Here is a 20,276-nt window from a genome sequence, read left to right on the forward strand (position 1 = left end):
TCAGTTTTAATTCCAAGTCATATATTGTAACTAAACCCAAAGCTACAGGGAGACCAGAAAATTAAAATTTATTTTCAATATTTTACCAAGCGGTGCTTCAACAACCACATTCCTGGGAAATTTAGAAAAATTAGAGTCTAGCTATTTCTTTCCCTAAATGCCAAAGTCAATTGTGTGCATGTGTTTAACTCAGCCTCCAATTCAGAACTGCTCCTAATTTTATATAAACAATCTCATTTGGCATGTGCACAAATTATGAGGATTTAATTCTGGAAGAATTTTATATACTGAACTTGAAAATAGCCCCAGGAAGCACCTGAAACAGATGAAACGTGCTTGAACTCTTTCCTAATGAGCCCTGGATAGATAGGTGTCCACCACTGAATGCCGTGGGGTGGGGTGGGGTAGAGAAGGCTGACACAGGGGGTAACCAACCACTAAGAAACACACATTTAATGACACTCTTCTTGCACATGCCTGTCCTATTAGGGCCACCGGTCATACAGCAGCCAGCAAGAATAAGTTACTGAGTCTGGGTTCTGGAGAACATTTGGGGTAGCAGGAAGAAACAGTATATAGGCAAAGCAAAATAGTTATACTCAGAAGAATAGAGTGCCCTCCTACTGTGGAGCTCCTGACCTTGGGCCGATTGTGTAAAACTAACATCTACCTTCAGCCTCCAGATCAAAACAACAACAGGAATCCCCAGATGATCCTCTGAATTACATCTTCCCTGGGCATCTTGAGGTCATGGTGGGAGAACGACAGATAAGAAATCAATTAGCAAGGTTCCAAGTGAGCGTCCCCTTCAGTGGTAGAGTGTGACCAAGTAAAGATGAAACTATGGAAACTTGAGAGGGCAAGGCAGAGGACAAAGACAAATCTATCAAGAAATTGTGCTTCTGATGACAAATGTGTTTTCAGGTCCCAAGGACAATGGATAAATCCACAGATATTTGTATGATGAAAGGCCGTTTGCTCTGTTGAAAACATATTCTTTTAAGTCAAGCTGAAATGCACTTGTACATGTTTTCTTTATTTAGCTTGACTTTGCCCATGAGTCAGATAACAGATCTGAACCCAGCCTGAAAATATGCAAACCATTCCACACGGGATGCAAATGCCAAATACGGCAGAGATAAGACTTCAGAAAACAGTGTGTGTGTGTTTTCATTTGGAAGTACAAATGTACAAATGTGGATTCTCTCTCTTTTATTTATAGATTGGTAAAATTTATGAAATGAGAATGATGATGGATTTTAATGGCAACAATAGAGGGTATGCATTTGTAACCTTCTCAAATAGACAGGAAGCCAAGAACGCAATCAAGCAACTTAACAACTACGAAATTAGGTAAGATCCACCTCTTGTGATTAAAAGTGAAGCAGACAATGCACCTGAATCCATTCTACCATCAAACATATCTAATAGAGTATATGCAAAAGACAGGCAAATAAGAAATTAAAAACCTTTCATTTCCTTGGTGAAAATCAATTTGATGAAATATTTATTTAATGTCAACACTATATAAAATGTCAAACTAAGTTTTGTAAAATGCTCAAAGAAACAAAAATCATTAACTCATCTGTTTCATGAATATGTTCATGGGCACTGTTCAAAATATTGGAAATATCAAGATGCCTTTTCCTAACCTCATAGTAAGCAAATGGATATAAATTTTTTAAGAGAGAAAATCATATGAGGACTCTAAAAAAGCAAATAAAACAAACAAAAAGCAGAACCAGACCTATAACTACAGGGAACAATCTGATGGTTGCCAGAGAGGGGCAGGGGAGGACGAGCAAAATGGGTGAAGGGGAGTGGGAGGAACAGGATTCCATTAGGGGATGAATCAGACACAGAGATGAAAGGCACAGCACAGGGACCAGTGTCGTATGATGGTGAGCAGAGCATAATATACAGAGAAGTCACATCGCTGTGAAACTAATGTCACATTGTGTGTCAGCTACACTCAAAAAAATTAAGGTATGAGAAAACTAAAACCATCTCTGTGGAACTGGCTACTCTAACTTGGTGTATTGAAGAGAATACTCTCCAGGAAAGTACAATTTTACCTGACACCTGAAAGAAAAGAGTCAGCCGTGACAGCCAGATCTGGAGGAAGATTATTCCAGAGGATAAGAACAGCACATGCAAAGTTCCCCAAAAGAGAACAAGCTCGAGGTGTTAGAGAACAAAGCCAACAAGGTAGAAACAGAGAGGAGAGCTGAAGGCAATGTACTCTGAGAGCCTTTACTCCACGATTCAAAATTTGCCTTTTATTCTAATAAAAAGGAGGAAACATTTCATTAGATTCATGCTTTTAGAAATGTAATTCTGGCTGTTGGCTGAAGAATGGACTGTAACAGGGCAATAGGGAAGCCAGAGGGGAAGCTACAGCGGAGAGGAGACTAGGTCTAGATAAGGGATGACGGCAGGTGCACAGGGGCTAGTGGTGCAGGTGGCCAGAGGGGTCAGACCCGGGGTATGTTCTTCAGGATGAACAGACAGGACTGGCTAAATACTGGATCTAGACTGTGAGCAATGTATTAGAATTCAGGGAGAAAGGCTAGGATGTTGGTCTCAGTATCTGTGGAGGAGATAGTGTCATTGAGATGGGAAGACCAGGAGAATAGCCGGAAACGTGAAGAGCTTAGTTTGGGGGAATTTACATTGAGATTCACATTAGACATCCCCAGAACCATCCTAAATCATCTCTTGAAGGAAGCCGTGGGCCACCTGGAAGAAAGATCAGTGCAGCAGTTGAAAAGCAACAGCTTTGGGGTCAGACAGGCTTCACCTGGGTGTCATTAAGTGGCTTCACCTCTCCAAGCCTCAAGGTGTTCATCCCTAAAGTGGGGCTACTCGCCCTCATGTCAGAGGTGTCATGGTGGGGATACTATTGATTTTTAAATGTTTATCCCAGTGTTTGGAACATGGTAATAGGTCAATGACAGAACTCTTACATATTAGCACATTCAGCAATTCTAAGATGTAATTGTCATATACGTCCTTTCTGCATCTTAAAATTAATGTCATCTCAATGTGAATACAGAGAGATTTCCTGCCCTTTATTGTCTCTCACTTCCTATAGGCCCCAAGTAAGTCCTGCATTATCCTGAGAATTCTGTAAGTCAATCAATTACTGGGTCATTTTTCTTAAACCCTTTAGTTGCAGAAAGATGGACTCTTCAGCAACCATAGTAGCCTAGCCACTCGGTCTCAAGGTCGGATCCTGGAAGAGTTTTGGAGGAAAGTATAAAGGAAGTTCCCCTCCCACACATGCCTCCACAAATCCAAAAGAGCTCTGTCTGGTATGTGGAGGGTTGTCTGGCATGGGAACGAGGCGATCAGGGCACAGGTTTCTTTGGACAAATCCTGGGACCTCTTCCAGCAATGGTTTTACCGTCAGCACCTAATTACTCACACCTTCTCAGCGTCTGTCGTAGGAGATGACATACACCGAACTGTTTTTGGAAAGGGCTCCAGAAAGCTCTATGTTAATGTAGCTTTTTAATGGATAGGTACAAGTTTTCAGGGATCGGGAGAGTCCCCATTCCTTGGTCCTTCATGGAGCCTAGACATCTTAAGAGTGAGGGTTATTCTCAAAATGGCTTTTCGAGTGAGATAGATGGAGACTTGGCCATGCAGGGAATCAGCACAGTTTGCTGTATGTACTCAACACTTTGTACACACTGGGGCCTGTCAACGCTTTCTGAGAACAGATAGGGTGTGAAAAATGAGCACAATGAATCCATTCCAGTCACTGATATGTAACAGTTCTCTCTGAATTTCAGTGTCTTCATCTATAAAAAAGAGAAAGATATACTTACCTCATGGGGGTATTATGAAAAATAAATAGATAATGCAGGCAAAGCTCACATGGCCTGTGAGTGTTTGCTGATGATTACGGTGCAGGAGGGGGAGTAGGGCAGGGAGGAGAAGCGGGAAGAGGAGGAGGAGAAATATTACAAAGCATTTGGAAAGAGCAAGCTGGTGGCCACATTCCAAAGTTCAGGTTGGATGCCAGAAACAAGGGGGAGGCACAGAGGTACTTTAAAAATCAAGGTGTATGATAAATAGAACATGAAATAGTAGCAGAATAGACACCCCAGAGCCAACGTCACCTACGTCCACTCCGCCCAAGACCAGTCCTGCCAGACAGAGAACCTTGTCTGCTGAGGAAAGGATAATCTTCGATTTGCTTTTAGCCACTATTTCTCAGGGGATAGATAAGGTTCTTATCCAGAAAAGACCCGTAATTGTCCTATCGTCCTCCTCCTCATCAAATATTCACTAAGATTTGTTGAAAGGCCTGGCTTCTGGAGACATTAAAGCCTTGCCCTCAGCGTGTGAGAGACGGCTTTTCGTCTCCAAGCAGTTCTGGGAAAGTGCCTGACAAACCACATGGATTTAAAAATAGGACACGGAGACTCCAGGCTCCACCTGCTGGTAACTGATACCTTATGGGCCCTCCATCAAAAATAATAGAATTTCTAAAGAAATAATATTTTGGAATAGAAGGGTTTCTTAAGTAAAAACAAAAACAAACGAACAAAAAAAACAAAGACAAAAACCCTGAAAGATGACTCTATCCACCCTTCCCTACCCACAAGGAAAAGCACATTCCTCAGGTGACGTTCACCAGACTGTAACAGGCCTGTCACAGATCTGATTGGTGGTCCTCAGTTCTTCAGCAAAGCCTGGAGGACAATTAGGACAGGGGCCAATCCTGGTGAGCGTACCTGCCACCCCACTGAAAGCCACTAGTTCCAAGAAATCAGAGCAGCCTCCCACTCGCCCAGCTGAGCACTTCTCTCCATGACATGCAAGTCGTTTCTGTGAAAGGAACTTTACCCACTTTAATAACTTTGTGTTATTACGAAAGTCACACAACAAACAGAAAAAAAAAAAGCAATAAGAATTCAAACCATTCCTCCACATTCCCACTGCCCCAAGTTACTCACTACGTTGGATTTTTACTTTTTAAAGTGTCTCTAGTCCTAGATTATCGGTACAGTGTTCATCAAAGTAGTCTTCTCACATACTTATCTTAAAGTCTTNCATTCCCACTGCCCCAAGTTACTCACTACGTTGGATTTTTACTTTTTAAAGTGTCTCTAGTCCTAGATTATCAGTACAGTGTTCATCAAAGTAGTCTTCTCACATACTTATCTTAAAGTCTTTGGTTTTTTTTTAAGCCGGTAGCATATGGTGAGCTGGTTTTTAACCAATAAATATTCTTCTGCATTACCATGTTGCAATGACTATCGAGCATTGTACGGTATAAATGCCCCATGTTTGATTATCAGTGATTCTCAGCCAGGAGCAGTAACGTCCACCCCAGGGGACATTTAGAAACACGAGGAGGCATTTTTAGATGACCTAACAGGTGGCTATTAGCATTTAGTTGCACAAGAACCCGGGGTGGCAAAGATACTGCGGTGCACAAGGAGGAAAGTTCCAGCCCCACAGTCAATGTGCACCTCAGCCAAGATGCATTAAACTGGTCCTGGATGGTGGACTATTTTGGTTATTTCCAATCCGGGGACTATTTTAAATAATAGCAGTGAATATCCTGATGCAAAAATGTTGGTTCATCTCTTTCCTAAAGACAATTTCCCAGAAGAGGCACTATTTGCCCCAAAATTGTACAAAAGATTTTTGATACATTTCCCCAAGTGTCCCCCAGAAAAGCTTAATCTGCACTCTCCCAGTGAAGGCAGACATGAATTTGCCCATCAGCAACAGTGTGCAGCAGCATCAGGAAGGCACTGAGAGTCTGGAGGCCAATTTCATCCCTTAAAATCCATAAAATCTTAAGCAAGTCATTCAATTTCTCAGGGTCTCAATTTCTTCATCTGTAAAATGGAAACAGCAGCTGCTTGGCCCATCTTCCTCATGTAGGGCAAGGAAGAGAATATGTGAAAACTTGTTCCACATAAGGGACAATTTCTAAGAGCAGTCATGTCAGAATCGCTTCCCTGTTTGGCTGGGAAGGAAAGGGAGCTGCGGGCTCTCGAGCTCATGGCCGTCTGGGGCCAGGCAGCCTATGTGAGTAACGGGGGACAAGGTGCACAGGCCTCGGGAGCGGGGATTATCCTGGATGGTGAGGAAACAACAGGAAGACCAAACATCCCACATCTGCAGGCCATATCAGGTCCAGGGTCAAACATTTTACAACTTCCATCTTAAGCCTCAATCACACAAGGATTCTTGCCAAGCAGAAAGAATGCCTTTTTTTTTTCTTTTCAGAAATGGGCGTCTCTTAGGGGTGTGTGCCAGTGTGGACAACTGCCGATTGTTTGTGGGGGGAATCCCGAAGACCAAGAAGAGAGAAGAAATCCTAGCAGAGATGAAAAAGGTCACCGAAGGTGTTGTGGACGTCATCGTCTACCCGAGCGCTGCAGATAAAAGCAGAAACCGGGGCTTTGCCTTCGTGGAGTACGAGAGTCATCGGACGGCTGCTATGGCCCGAAGGAAGCTGCTGCCAGGTCAGCACCCCCTCCTCAAGGAGGAGACCCCCCCACTCTGCTGCCTGCCCCAGGCCGCTGCACACCTTAACAAAGGAGACACATGCTGAGTGTTGTGTGTTTGCTCTCGAGCTCTGCTTATGTGGTACTTAAACCCCTTCCCCTTCTTATCTAGGTCACACTAGATGCAGCTCCCCGAAGTTTCACAGACTAGGTTCTGAAACACATGCACAGAGTCTAATACACGTGCACTAACCCCATGATGAAGCGTTAAAGGATCTTCTCAAAAGTGAATTTATCCGTTGTCCTTCCATACAGAGGTGGTCACCAGGCTTACTAGAAATAGAGTGGATCGTCCATTACGGTGTAGAAAACACCTGCGAGGGACACATTACCCCGATCACAGCTAAGTGACATGAACTCGTATTAGGACTCCCCAGGGTCTAATATTTGCTGATGTGGGGGGATAGAAGAGCCCTCCACAGAAAGACACCTGTTAGGTGCCACCACCACCAGGTAGGTCCCATTTGGGCAATGCCCATCAATTCCTGAGTTTAAAAGACTCCACACCAAGGCCCTGCCTCGGTCAGATCAGCTTAGGGAAATTGTTGAAAAGCCTCCGTGCATTCTCAAATATTCGCTAAAACTTACACAAAGTAAATTATTAAAATGAATCAATATAAAAATAAGAGGATTTCAAGAATGACAGAGTGGAGACAAAGGAATCCACTCTTCTCTTGAACACCATGGGAGAGCCACCAGGATGAAAGACAAGACCAAAACCACCTAGATTTATATTGTCCCTGTGCACAAGCTTAGAAAACAAACCATGAATGAGTCACAGGCATGAAAGGTCCAGCATAGGGAAACAGTCAATGGCATTATAATAGCGTCCTATGGTGACAGATGGTAATGACACTTGTGAGCACAGCATAACGCATAGACTTGTCCAAACACTATGTCGCGCCCCTGACACTAATGTAACATTTTGTCAACTCTACATCAAAACATNCGTTTCTGTGAAAGGAACTTTACCCACTTTAATAACTTTGTGTTATTACGAAAGTCACACAACAAACAGAAAAAAAAAAAAGCAATAAGAATTCAAACCATTCCTCCACATTCCCACTGCCCCAAGTTACTCACTACGTTGGATTTTTACTTTTTAAAGTGTCTCTAGTCCTAGATTATCGGTACAGTGTTCATCAAAGTAGTCTTCTCACATACTTATCTTAAAGTCTTTGGTTTTTTTTTAAGCCGGTAGCATATGGTGAGCTGGTTTTTAACCAATAAATATTCTTCTGCATTACCATGTTGCAATGACTATCGAGCATTGTACGGTATAAATGCCCCATGTTTGATTATCAGTGATTCTCAGCCAGGAGCAGTAACGTCCACCCCAGGGGACATTTAGAAACACGAGGAGGCATTTTTAGATGACCTAACAGGTGGCTATTAGCATTTAGTTGCACAAGAACCCGGGGTGGCAAAGATACTGCGGTGCACAAGGAGGAAAGTTCCAGCCCCACAGTCAATGTGCACCTCAGCCAAGATGCATTAAACTGGTCCTGGATGGTGGACTATTTTGGTTATTTCCAATCCGGGGACTATTTTAAATAATAGCAGTGAATATCCTGATGCAAAAATGTTGGTTCATCTCTTTCCTAAAGACAATTTCCCAGAAGAGGCACTATTTGCCCCAAAATTGTACAAAAGATTTTTGATACATTTCCCCAAGTGTCCCCCAGAAAAGCTTAATCTGCACTCTCCCAGTGAAGGCAGACATGAATTTGCCCATCAGCAACAGTGTGCAGCAGCATCAGGAAGGCACTGAGAGTCTGGAGGCCAATTTCATCCCTTAAAATCCATAAAATCTTAAGCAAGTCATTCAATTTCTCAGGGTCTCAATTTCTTCATCTGTAAAATGGAAACAGCAGCTGCTTGGCCCATCTTCCTCATGTAGGGCAAGGAAGAGAATATGTGAAAACTTGTTCCACATAAGGGACAATTTCTAAGAGCAGTCATGTCAGAATCGCTTCCCTGTTTGGCTGGGAAGGAAAGGGAGCTGCGGGCTCTCGAGCTCATGGCCGTCTGGGGCCAGGCAGCCTATGTGAGTAACGGGGGACAAGGTGCACAGGCCTCGGGAGCGGGGATTATCCTGGATGGTGAGGAAACAACAGGAAGACCAAACATCCCACATCTGCAGGCCATATCAGGTCCAGGGTCAAACATTTTACAACTTCCATCTTAAGCCTCAATCACACAAGGATTCTTGCCAAGCAGAAAGAATGCCTTTTTTTTTTCTTTTCAGAAATGGGCGTCTCTTAGGGGTGTGTGCCAGTGTGGACAACTGCCGATTGTTTGTGGGGGGAATCCCGAAGACCAAGAAGAGAGAAGAAATCCTAGCAGAGATGAAAAAGGTCACCGAAGGTGTTGTGGACGTCATCGTCTACCCGAGCGCTGCAGATAAAAGCAGAAACCGGGGCTTTGCCTTCGTGGAGTACGAGAGTCATCGGACGGCTGCTATGGCCCGAAGGAAGCTGCTGCCAGGTCAGCACCCCCTCCTCAAGGAGGAGACCCCCCCACTCTGCTGCCTGCCCCAGGCCGCTGCACACCTTAACAAAGGGGGACACATGCTGAGTGTTGTGTGTTTGCTCTCGAGCTCTGCTTATGTGGTACTTAAACCCCTTCCCCTTCTTATCTAGGTCACACTAGATGCAGCTCCCCGAAGTTTCACAGACTAGGTTCTGAAACACATGCACAGAGTCTAATACACGTGCACTAACCCCATGATGAAGCGTTAAAGGATCTTCTCAAAAGTGAATTTATCCGTTGTCCTTCCATACAGAGGTGGTCACCAGGCTTACTAGAAATAGAGTGGATCGTCCATTACGGTGTAGAAAACACCTGCGAGGGACACATTACCCCGATGACAGCTAAGTGACATGAACTCGTATTAGGACTCCCCAGGGTCTAATATTTGCTGATGTGGGGGGATAGAAGAGCCCTCCACAGAAAGACACCTGTTAGGTCCCACCACCACCAGGTAGGTCCCATTTGGGCAACGCCCATCAATTCCTGAGTTTAAAAGACTCCACACCAAGGCCCTGCCTCGGTCAGATCAGCTTAGGGAAATTGTTGAAAAGCCTCCGTGCATTCTCAAATATTCGCTAAAACTTACACAAAGTAAATTATTAAAATGAATCAATATAAAAATAAGAGGATTTCAAGAATGACAGAGTGGAGACAAAGGAATCCACTCTTCTCTTGAACACCATGGGAGAGCCACCAGGATGAAAGACAAGACCAAAACCACCTAGATTTATATTGTCCCTGTGCACAAGCTTAGAAAACAAACCATGAATGAGTCACAGGCATGAAAGGTCCAGCATAGGGAAACAGTCAATGGCATTATAATAGCGTCCTATGGTGACAGATGGTAATGACACTTGTGAGCACAGCATAACGCATAGACTTGTCCAAACACTATGTCGCGCCCCTGACACTAATGTAACATTTTGTCAACTCTACTTCAAAACATAAAAAAAAAATTTGACTCGATAAGAAGGTTAGCCCNAGCATAACGCATAGACTTGTCCAAACACTATGTCGCGCCCCTGACACTAATGTAACATTTTGTCAACTCTACATCAAAACATAAAAAAAAATTTGACTCGATAAGAAGGTTAGCCCTCCTCTTCCGCTGGGAGCCTGCTTCTTCCTCTCCCACTCCCCCTGCTTGTGTTCCCTCTCTCTCTGGCTGTCTCTATCTCTGTTGAATAAATAAATAAAATCTTTAAAAAAAAAAAAAAAAAGAAGGTTAGCCCTCTGCAAGTTTTCAAAATTAGAAGATGGCTTCTGATCTTGGGAAAGATTTTTTTTTTTAAGATTTATTTATTTGGGGCGAGGGGAGGGTGAGAGGCAGAGAGAGAATCCCAAGCAGATTCTCTGGTGAGCATGAAGCCCAACGCGGGGCTCGATCTTATGCCCCTGAGACCATGACTTAAGCCAAAAGCAAGAGTCGGTCAGAAGCTCAACCACCTGAGCCAGCCAGGTGCCTCGGGGAAGATTTTTTATTAACATTTTCATGAAGGCAGCTAACGCGAAAAGATAGGAGATAGCCCCCAAAGTTGCCAAATCCATTAGAGAGATGGGTATTTTTAAGGTCGATGCTCCCTTTCACTACTCTCACCCCCCCAGCAGTCAGACCCTGTGCCACGCAGGCACAGAGAACCCCTGATCCTTCTCATGAGGCGTCCTTAGCCCCTCGGTGACCTGAACTTAATCTTTGGGGTCCATTTCAATTCTTCTCTCTTCAACAGTTGTGCCATGAAAACGTCCCTTGTATCCATTCTGATCTCAGACCATTACTGGAGTCTAAATACATATATTCCTGAACAGAGACTGTTTTCAAAAACTCCAGATTATTTTCCCAGCTCTGCTCTCTTTTGCATGTACCCCATTCTCTGCATCCCCCACCCTGAAGATCCCCACCAGATTAGTGTTCCCAAAATATCATGTCATCCTTTCGACAATTCTGGCAAATAGTAGGTATTCAATCTGTATGTGTCGGTTGCCTAAACGGAGCTGCTCACTCATCTGTTCAACAATCATCACCCACTGCTTGCTGCAGGGAAGACGGAGAAAAAATTGAGCCTGTTACTCAAGGCTCCAGTCCTTTCCAGCCACGCTTGCTACCCTCCATTTCCCAACAAAACCCTTCTTTCTAGCAGGACCAACTCCCCTATGTTTCAGACAATGCCATGTTGATTTTTGTCTCCTTTATTCCAAAAATTGTGTCCCCCACTAGAATGCCCTGCCCCCTCCCTTCCTCCGCTGAACTATGGCATTCAAAGCCCCAGCTGAGCCGCTGCTCAGCTGAGAAACCAGCCGCCACTACACCAGCCCACATTAACCACTTCTCTCCATTACCTGTGCAATCAGATACGTGCCATCTTTTAGGGGGTCAGGGAGGCGAGCAGTGAGAGAGGGTCCAAAATGGGAAAAAGATAATTTTCAGGGGCCAATCAGTGTTCCTAGAGAACCAGAACTTTCTCTCAGCTTCCCCTCTTCTAGGAAATCAGCATACTGACCCACGAAAGGGCTCCTCTCTACCTGCCCCAAGCCAACTAGGCCCTGCAGGACCGGACAGCCAGCTCTCAGGAAGTCTTGGGAACTTTGTTAATGCCTGCACCCCAGGCCGACTTTTCCTTAAAGGTCGTGCTGCAGGAACCGGCAGCATCCAGGCCAGCTTGGTCTCCCCAGCCGCTGCTCATCTTCCTGAGGGTCTGAGGCAGCCCGCCCCTCACCTCCTTCGGCGTCGTTGTCAGCTGAGCTGAGCTTCTCCAGCTGCATGCGCGTCTCAGGGCGCCCAGCAGACGGAGCGTGAATAAGGCAGCCAGGGACTGTCCCTTCTGCTGCACCTTGTGAGCCAAGCCTGCTACCCACTTGGCCACCCGGCCTACTACCTCCCTGGAGATTCAACAGCAACGAAGGAGCTTGGTCACTGGCCACCCTCTGGGGAGCCTCGTTTGAGAGGAGGCGATCTTTAGCAAGCATGATAAGCAAGAGCCGCACGCAGATTCTCCTTACCTGAGCCAGACTTGGAGACAGAAAACTGTCGTCTAACATGACCCATCGCTCCCCCAGCCACCTACCTCCCCTGCAAACGGTGGCAGCTCTCTCCTGACGCCGCGTCCTTGCAGATGTGTGTGTGGACCACAGTCCGGGCGCCCAACTCTGAGGCTAGCAGGGCATGGTAAGGACGCTCTGAGGAAAGTTCTCACAGCGGTTCCACCGTCCGCCTGCGCGGGGATCGCCTGGAGGGCTCATGGAAGTGCAGAGAGCGGGGCCCACCCCCAGGGTTCCTGAGTCAGTGGGTCTGGTGTGGCGCCTGCTCATTTGCATTTGGAACGAGTTCCCAGGATGCTCTGCTACTGAGACCCAAGTTTGAGAACTGCCATCTGAGTCGGTCGCTACAGATCTGCATAACCTGAGGAGGCCTTTAAACAAAACCAGAAGCCAGAGCCTCTGATTAGCTGAATCTGCTTCCCTGGGGTGCAGAGCTGTGGCCCTGGTGTTTTAAGTTTGCCAGATGATTTTGTTGTGCGGCCAATGTTGTGATCCACTGCTAAAGCCCTCAACTCAGGATACTGGCCGTCACCTGCAGGGGAGGCCAGTAAGAATGCCTGGGGGAGTAAATGGGAACCTTTACTCAGCATGGACGATGGGCATTGCTCCCTCCCAAAGGAAATCCTTAAAAAGAAAAAATACTAACTATTGCACCAAAGAATAACTCAGAAGAAACTGTGCACACAAGAGACCAAAAACCCCAAAGCAGTCAAGGGGAGAGTGCATCACTGGAAAGTGATTAAGTCCCTCACGTGAATCATCTTTTATTTCCACAACAACACTAGGCAGTGACTTCTATGATCCTGATTTTCTAGACGAGGAGATTGATGTTTAGAAAAGTGGCTTTCTAGCCAGGATCGTGAACTGATGTTTGAAATTTTTCAAAGTCCACATTCAAAGCCCGTGTTCCCAAATCCCTTGGCAGCCCTGACTTCCATGGGGATGTTTGAGAAGATCACTGCTAACCATACCTGCTCCAATTCTGTCCACTGCCAACCTTCAGGCTGGCCGATGGCTTCCTGTGGTCCCAGGCCAGGCTGCCAAAGGCCAATGGGCTAGAACAGTGTTCTCAATTTTGGCTGAATTAACTGAGCTGCTTTTAAGAGTCCTGAGGCCCAGACCACTCGTATCAGATTCGAGAAGGAGATTCGAGGGGTCAGTGATGAGCTGGTAAATCCAAGCCCTGACTTGTAACATTGCAGATCCCCATGGAATGAATGTTCCCATTGTGGCTGATTCCAAGCTACCAAGATGGCCTCAACTGGCTCACAAAACTCTGAAAATTTAACAGTCTAGTATAGCAAGTGGAAAGGAATTGGGTCCAGCACACCAATGAATGGGACTCAGGTTGGGTATTTCTTAAAGCTCTTCCAAAACAACTAATCAAAAAACACACAAGATTTCCAATCAAATTTAGAAATTGAGTTGACCACCCTACCTTATTCCCTCCCCACGGAGTGACTATGAGTGGGAACTGAGGTAGCGAATGGAAAACACATTATATAGGGCAAGACACTCAATAAATTGCAACTTTAGAAATACAAGAATAGATGTAGTCATGGGTAACAACTACCGCCTTCCAAAAGAGTTCAGTTTCTCATCACAGACCCTTCCATTGCTCTTTGTCTTCTTGAATGCCATAAAATATGTTTCTGCAGGCTCCCAAGTTGTCCATGTGCTGTCAGAGAACTAGGAGGGAACACAGCTGATGAGAGCCCTGACCAAGTATAAGGGACAGAGAACAAACTGAAGGTCCCTGAGCTCTGCTCACTCTTGCCCGCACACCAGTTCTTAGACAGCTCGGTGGTAGCAACTGGTCACACAGATCCCAACAGCATCAGACCTACTTCCCAATGGCCTCCTTAGTGCTTTGTGAAGTGAGACTCTGTGTCAGAGCCCTAAACCTGTTTTTTCCTTTCTCTTCTCCTGCCACCTCCCTTTCAACGACTACCTTCCTCCCCTTGTGGAGACCTGGTCGAAGACACAAACCTGCCCACTGCTGCCTCATTTCTCTTCCATTTCAAACCACATCCTAGCTCCCTTTATGCTCAATCATTACAATAAGGCATCTGTCACACAGAACTCCCTTCTAGCCAGCTCTTTCATTTATTCGGAAGTTTTCTTAAAATCAATCATCACCTCTTGTAATACCGGTCTTCATGCTCAATCAAGACCTCAAAGCATCCAATGCATTTAAAAGGCCACCTCAGTGAACGGAGACGATGTTGTCCTGATTTCTGTATAACTAATCATACTTGTGATCCTTTGAACAGGAAGGATTCAGCTATGGGGACATCCTATTGCAGTAGACTGGGCGGAACCCGAAGTGGAGGTGGATGAGGACACAATGTCGTCAGTGAAAATCCTCTACGTGAGAAACCTGATGCTGTCCACCTCAGAAGAGATGATTGAGAAGGAATTCAACAATATTAAACCAGGTAAGACATACCAGGGAAGATTGAGTTTTTGAGATGTACTTTCAAAACACGTGTGCTTGAGATGACTTCCCATGACTTTGAACACAATAGCTTTCATTTAGCATTCTTATAACTGCATGTGGACTACAAAAACCATATTCCAGGCCTGGGATTTGAGAAAAAGGGATATATGGTTCTACATTTATCGACATCATAACTCTACAATTACCTGTGTGATTATTCAATTAACGCTCATTTCCTTCACTAGACTACAAATCCCATAAAGGTTTCTTAGCTTCGATCATCTCAGCCCCTGTCTCTGGGCCTGGGTCATAGTAGATGCTCAATAAACATTTACCGGGTTGATGAATGCATGGCCAGAACTATAGATCTGAGGCAGGGTTTCTCAGCCTCAGTGCTTTTAACATCTTAGGTCAGGTAATTCGTGGTCATGGGGGGTCTATCATGGGCATTATAGGAATTCTTACAGCATCCGATGCCTCTATCCACTAGATGCCAGTAACAAGCCCTAAGATGTAATAACCAAAAATGTTTCCAGACATTTATCCTGGAGAGCAAAATTGCCCCCAGCTGTACCCACTGGTCAAATGGAATATGATTACAACTTCAGGTACATCAGTAGGGAGGTGAGAATTAATTCTAGGAAACCCATTGGGGTGAAGAGGAAGGCAAAGGAACAGCAGGAGGTGGAGGGGGATAATTATTGCTGCTCATCTTGTCAGTACTTTGCAGCATCAGTTTTATCCCACGAGAATCAGCCCTTGTCCCTTTTTTCTCCTATAGGAACTACAATAGTGAGACAGGGAAAGCATTTCAGGAAGCAATGTCCAAGCAAGCATTTCCCAAAGCCAGTTCTGCAGAACATTAATTCTGTGGGCTGTCAGTAGACACTACTGATAAAAGGGGTCTATGGTCAAATAAATATGTAAACACCAGATTCAGGAAAATCAAACAGGTTCTTTTTTATTGCAGGACTTATCAGAGTCCTTAACCTTCTAATATGCTTTGTAAGTCCCCAAAAGGAGATGTAGGATGGCTCATTTCACAAATTTTTAGACCATGGATCTCATTTTTTGGCCAGCCATCTTGCAGAATTATCATGTTTGGGAACACACTCTGGTCTGAGTTTATCACTGTGGTAACATCTTTCCACTTTCATGGCACGAGTCACCTACTCAGTACCACGACCCTAGGATGTAGGATACTGTGTCACTTCCATTATTGTAAAAGTGAGAACACCAGAATGCAGAGCAGTTATGGTTGCTAGCTCAGGGTCATACAACTAGCAAGTGGCAAATCCCATATCTGAATCCAGGTCTGGCTAAGACCATGTTCTTAGCCACTCTGTGACCTCCATGCCTCATCCTCCTTCCACTCACTCCCTCATTCATTCAACTATCACTACTTTAGTAGGTCCTATGTGCCAGGAACTATGGGAGGAGTGAACAGGTGTGATGTGTGTGTGGAAAGAGTTTAAGATGTTCCAGAAGAGGGAAACCTGGGTGGCTCAGCCTGTTAAGCATCCAACTCTTTTTTTTTTAAGANGCTATGAGCCTGCTTCTTCCTCTCCCACTCCCCCTGCTTGTGTTCCCTCTCTCGCTGGCTGTCTCTATCTCTGTCAAGTAAATAAATAAAATCTTTAAAAAAATACATAAAGTTAACTCAAAATGGATGAAAGACTAACAAAAAAAGCTGATTTATAAAAAATGCTAGAGGAATATATAGGGCAAAGCTTTGTGACATTGGATTTGGTAATAAATTCTCTGATGGTGATAAAAGTACAGGCAAAAAAAAATAGATTAATTGATCTACATCCAAATTAAAAACTGCCTCAGAGGACACTTTCAACACTGAAGAAGCACCCCCACACAATGAGAGAAAACATCTGCAAATAATACATCCAAAAAAAATTAGTCAAATTCAAATGTATATTTGTCCAATGAACAATATTGTCCAATTGCCACAGACACATGGCCAATATGCACATTAAAAGATTCTCACCGTCACTCACTATTCACCCTGGAAATGCAACCCCAAAAGCCATTTTTCCACCTGTCAAGATAGCAATAGTAGTAGTGGTAGTGATCATTGAAGAAGACGACGACAAGGACACAGATGTTGGAGGAAGCTGGAGCAGTGAGAATCACGTGCCCGGTAGATGGAAACACAGAATAACACCGTCACGGAGGAAACTACACGCTGGGTCCTAAAGAACAGATAATCACCATATCATCCGACAGCTCCACTGCAGGGCACACACGCAACAAACACAAGCAGGGACCTGCTCCTTGCATAGCATGCTCACAGCAACCTTAGCCTTCTCACCCCCAATGTGGAAACCACCCAGCAGGGGCTGGAGCAACAAAACGTGGCGTATGTGTGTAGTGGACCAGCACTCACACCTAAACTGCATGGGAGTTTTGGGACATACGACATGGCTGCCCCTTGGAGACATGAGTGCAATGACCCAAGACAGTCAAAAGGACACACGCCAATTATGGGAATTTCCTAAAGTAGGCACAGTGCTAGAGACAGATGGCAGCATGGTGGCTGCCCAGGGAAAGGGGAGAATGGACTCAGAAATGATTATTTAATAGATATGGGGTTTCAGTTTGGGTTCACAAAGGGGTTCTAGAAATGCACAGTGATGACAGTTGCACAATATATTTCTTCCTTTTATCTAATGAAAACATTACTGTTTTGTTTTGTTTTTGCTTTTTGGAAAAGCTGGAATGAGAAACAACTCAAAGACTGCTTCCTTTCCTGATCACTGGCCATCAGCTTATCATGTTAATGGGAGACATGGGCTCACGTCCTCCTAGTTATAATGAAAATAATAAATGCTGGCTCTCTCCCCCTCTCTCCTTCTCCCTCCATCTGGTGGCACAACTCAGGGCTCTATAGTGACTTGTGGCTGCTTGTCGGCACTCCTCAGAAGAATATGAACCATATAGCGGGTGAAGGACTAGCTGTATTCTTCCTGCTGTATTAGGAAGAAAAAGTCAGTACTAACCAGTTTATTTTCCAGTGAAAGGGTGTGTTTATGCTTATCTAGGAAAATTTTCGGAGAGAAACAGGAAAATAACCTTTTACAGGTCCTACTGAAAGTGTGGATCCCTCAGAGGAGCCCAAATATTCCAGGCAAATATTTGACCCTATTATTTTAACCCTGATTAACCTGAAAATACTGCCACTCAGAGAAATAAGTAACAATCAGAACAGAAATTGGGTCTGAAAATGTAGGTCCTTCTCCAGTGTAGCCTAAGGCTATCTGCTGAAATTCCAATTATAGTTATTCTATAAAATCTGATTTCTCTAAAACAGTTTCACGTCCGAATCACCAAGAGGGCTTAAAGCAGCCTGCGGGCCCCACCCCCGGAGTTTCTGATTCAGGGGGTCTGGGGTGGGCCCAGGCATGGGCATTTCTCCTAAGTTCTGGGGGAAAGCTGTTGCTGCTGGTATGAGGACCACACCTGGAGAAGCATGGCCCTCTGATAATCTTCCCTTCGAATAGCAGGTGTGTTTCTCTTCAGGTAATCCATGTGCTGCTAACAAGTTGCTCGTGAATAGAGAAATATTTTTCCAGGTGCCTGTATTATGACTTCAGAGTCTTTTACATCATTGCTGATGATGACCCCTGATATTTTTTTTAATGATTTTTTATTATGTTAGTCACCATACAGTACATCCCCGGATTCCGATGTAAAGCTCGATGATTCATTAGTTGCATATAACACCCAGTGCACCATGCAATACGTGCCCTCCTTACCACCCATCACCAGTCTATCCCATTCCCCCACCCCCCTCCCCTCTGAAGTCCTCAGTTTGTTTCTCATAGTCCATAGTCTCTCATGTTTCATTACCCCTACTGATTACCCCCCCTTTCTTTATCCCTTTCTTCCCCTACCGATCCTCCTAGTTCTTATGTTCCATAGATGAGAGAAATCATATGATAATTGTCTTTCTCTGCTTGACTTATTTCACTTAGCATTATCTCCTCCAGTGCCGTCCATGTTGCAGCAAATGTTGAGAATTCGTTCTTTCTGATAGCTGAGTAATATTCCATTGTATATATGGACCACAGCTTCTTAATCCAGTCATCTGTTGAAGGGCATCTCGGCTCCTTCCATGATTTGGCTATTGTGGACAATGCAGCTATGAACATTGGGGTGCATATGGCCCTTCTCTTTACTACGTCTGTATCTTTGGGGTAAACACCCAGTAGTGCAATGGCTGGGTCATAGGGTAGTTCAATTTTTAACTTTTTAAGGGACCTCCACACTGTTTTCCAGAGTGGCTGTACCAACTTGCATTCCCACCAACAATGTAGGAGGGATCCCCTTTCTCCACATCCTCTCCAACAATTGTTGTTTCTTGCCTTGTCTATTTTTGCCATTCTAACTGGCGTAAGGTGGTATTTCAGTGTGGTTTTGATTTGAATTTCCCTGATGGCTAATGATTTTGACATTTTTTTCATGTGTCTGTTAGCCATTTGTATGTCTTCATTGGAAAAGTGTCTGTTCATATCTTCTGCCCATTTTTTGATTTGACCCCTGATATTTTATTGCTTCTACCCTCTGCCACACGATGAGCCATCAGTAAACAAACTCCTATAGACTAAAGAAGGGACATACTATAATAAGCCATGTGGTGAATACTGTTGTGGAGAAAACCAAACTCTCACTGTCTAGCTTGTTTCGTGAGGCTAAATCTTCACGCATTAATGTTTCCAAAGTCAAGTGCAGCTGAACAGTGTGGCTTAAAAGTGCAAGCTGGTTCCATCATCCATGAGCAGAATTTGGGGACGTTTAGATCCATTACCATCCAAAATGCCACCTAACGAATGTGAATGCTAGAAGCTGGAGTGTGAATTGACCGGTAATATTTGCTCATTCCGTGTATATTTATAGAGCAGCCTCTGTGCACACAGTCCTGGGTAGGACCTGGGTAGGATAATACCATGACACCCCTGAAACAGGTCCTGTTCTTAGGGAGCTAACAGTCAAGAGGTGCCTCAATGAAGGGCAACATTGAAGAACAAATGGAGCCAAGACTGGAAAAATAGAGACCCTCATTGGCCCCCCTTTCACTTCTCAATGACCAGGACAAGCCATGGGGTTGTGTCATGATAGTTACCCCACCTGACACTGAAGGACGAAAGAGACCGTGCTGGAAGGTCAGCTCATTCCATGTACCATGCTTTATGGTCTCAAATACTTTATGTATTTTCTCAGCCTCGCCAGACAATTGTGCTCTGGACAACCACTGCCATCAGAAGTCAAGGGTTGAACGCTGAGGAATGAGAGAAGTACCACAATGTTTTTAAATGATCCCTACGTTACAGCCCTACCATTATTCCAAAAGAAGACAACTTAGAGCCATTGAAAACTGTGGTAGAGGAAAAGTCTAATTGCCTTTGTGATCTTGAATTGAAGAGGATAGGTGACTGAACCTGGATAGGGAGAGGACAAAGGAGAACGCTTATCTGCTCTTCTGGTCCTCCCTGGGGAAGCGTCCCATCATAGGTTATGTCCGGTGATTAGGATAAGAGGAGAAACCCAGTCTTCTCTCGAGATACACCCAAGTCAGCATCACTGAAAGGGGACGATTGGCAAGCTAAACTGTTACCTGCTAACAAGTTACACAAGTGTCCATTTCATCTTCACTCCAGGAAAGCTTCTTTTTAAGGCGGAGGAATCAACAATATTCTCTAGCAACATTTTATTCTTTATTT

The 20,276-nt window shown here is 44.6% G+C and overlaps 1 protein-coding gene across 1 annotated transcript in view; it reads left to right on the plus strand.

Moving 5' to 3' along the window:
• A1CF (APOBEC1 complementation factor) overlaps nt 1-20,276 on the plus strand; it is an 84,892-nt gene that overhangs the window by 39,991 nt on the left and 24,625 nt on the right. The window contains exons 4-6 of the mRNA XM_019794313.2: nt 1,223-1,353; nt 6,256-6,494; nt 14,378-14,542. Of these exons, the coding sequence (XP_019649872.1) occupies nt 1,223-1,353; nt 6,256-6,494; nt 14,378-14,542 (535 nt within the window). The remainder of the gene's footprint in view (nt 1-1,222; nt 1,354-6,255; nt 6,495-14,377; nt 14,543-20,276) is intronic.

The sequence above is a fragment of the Ailuropoda melanoleuca genome, chromosome 6, assembly GCF_002007445.2.
Source record: "Ailuropoda melanoleuca isolate Jingjing chromosome 6, ASM200744v2, whole genome shotgun sequence".
Taxonomy (NCBI): Eukaryota; Metazoa; Chordata; class Mammalia; order Carnivora; family Ursidae; genus Ailuropoda; species Ailuropoda melanoleuca.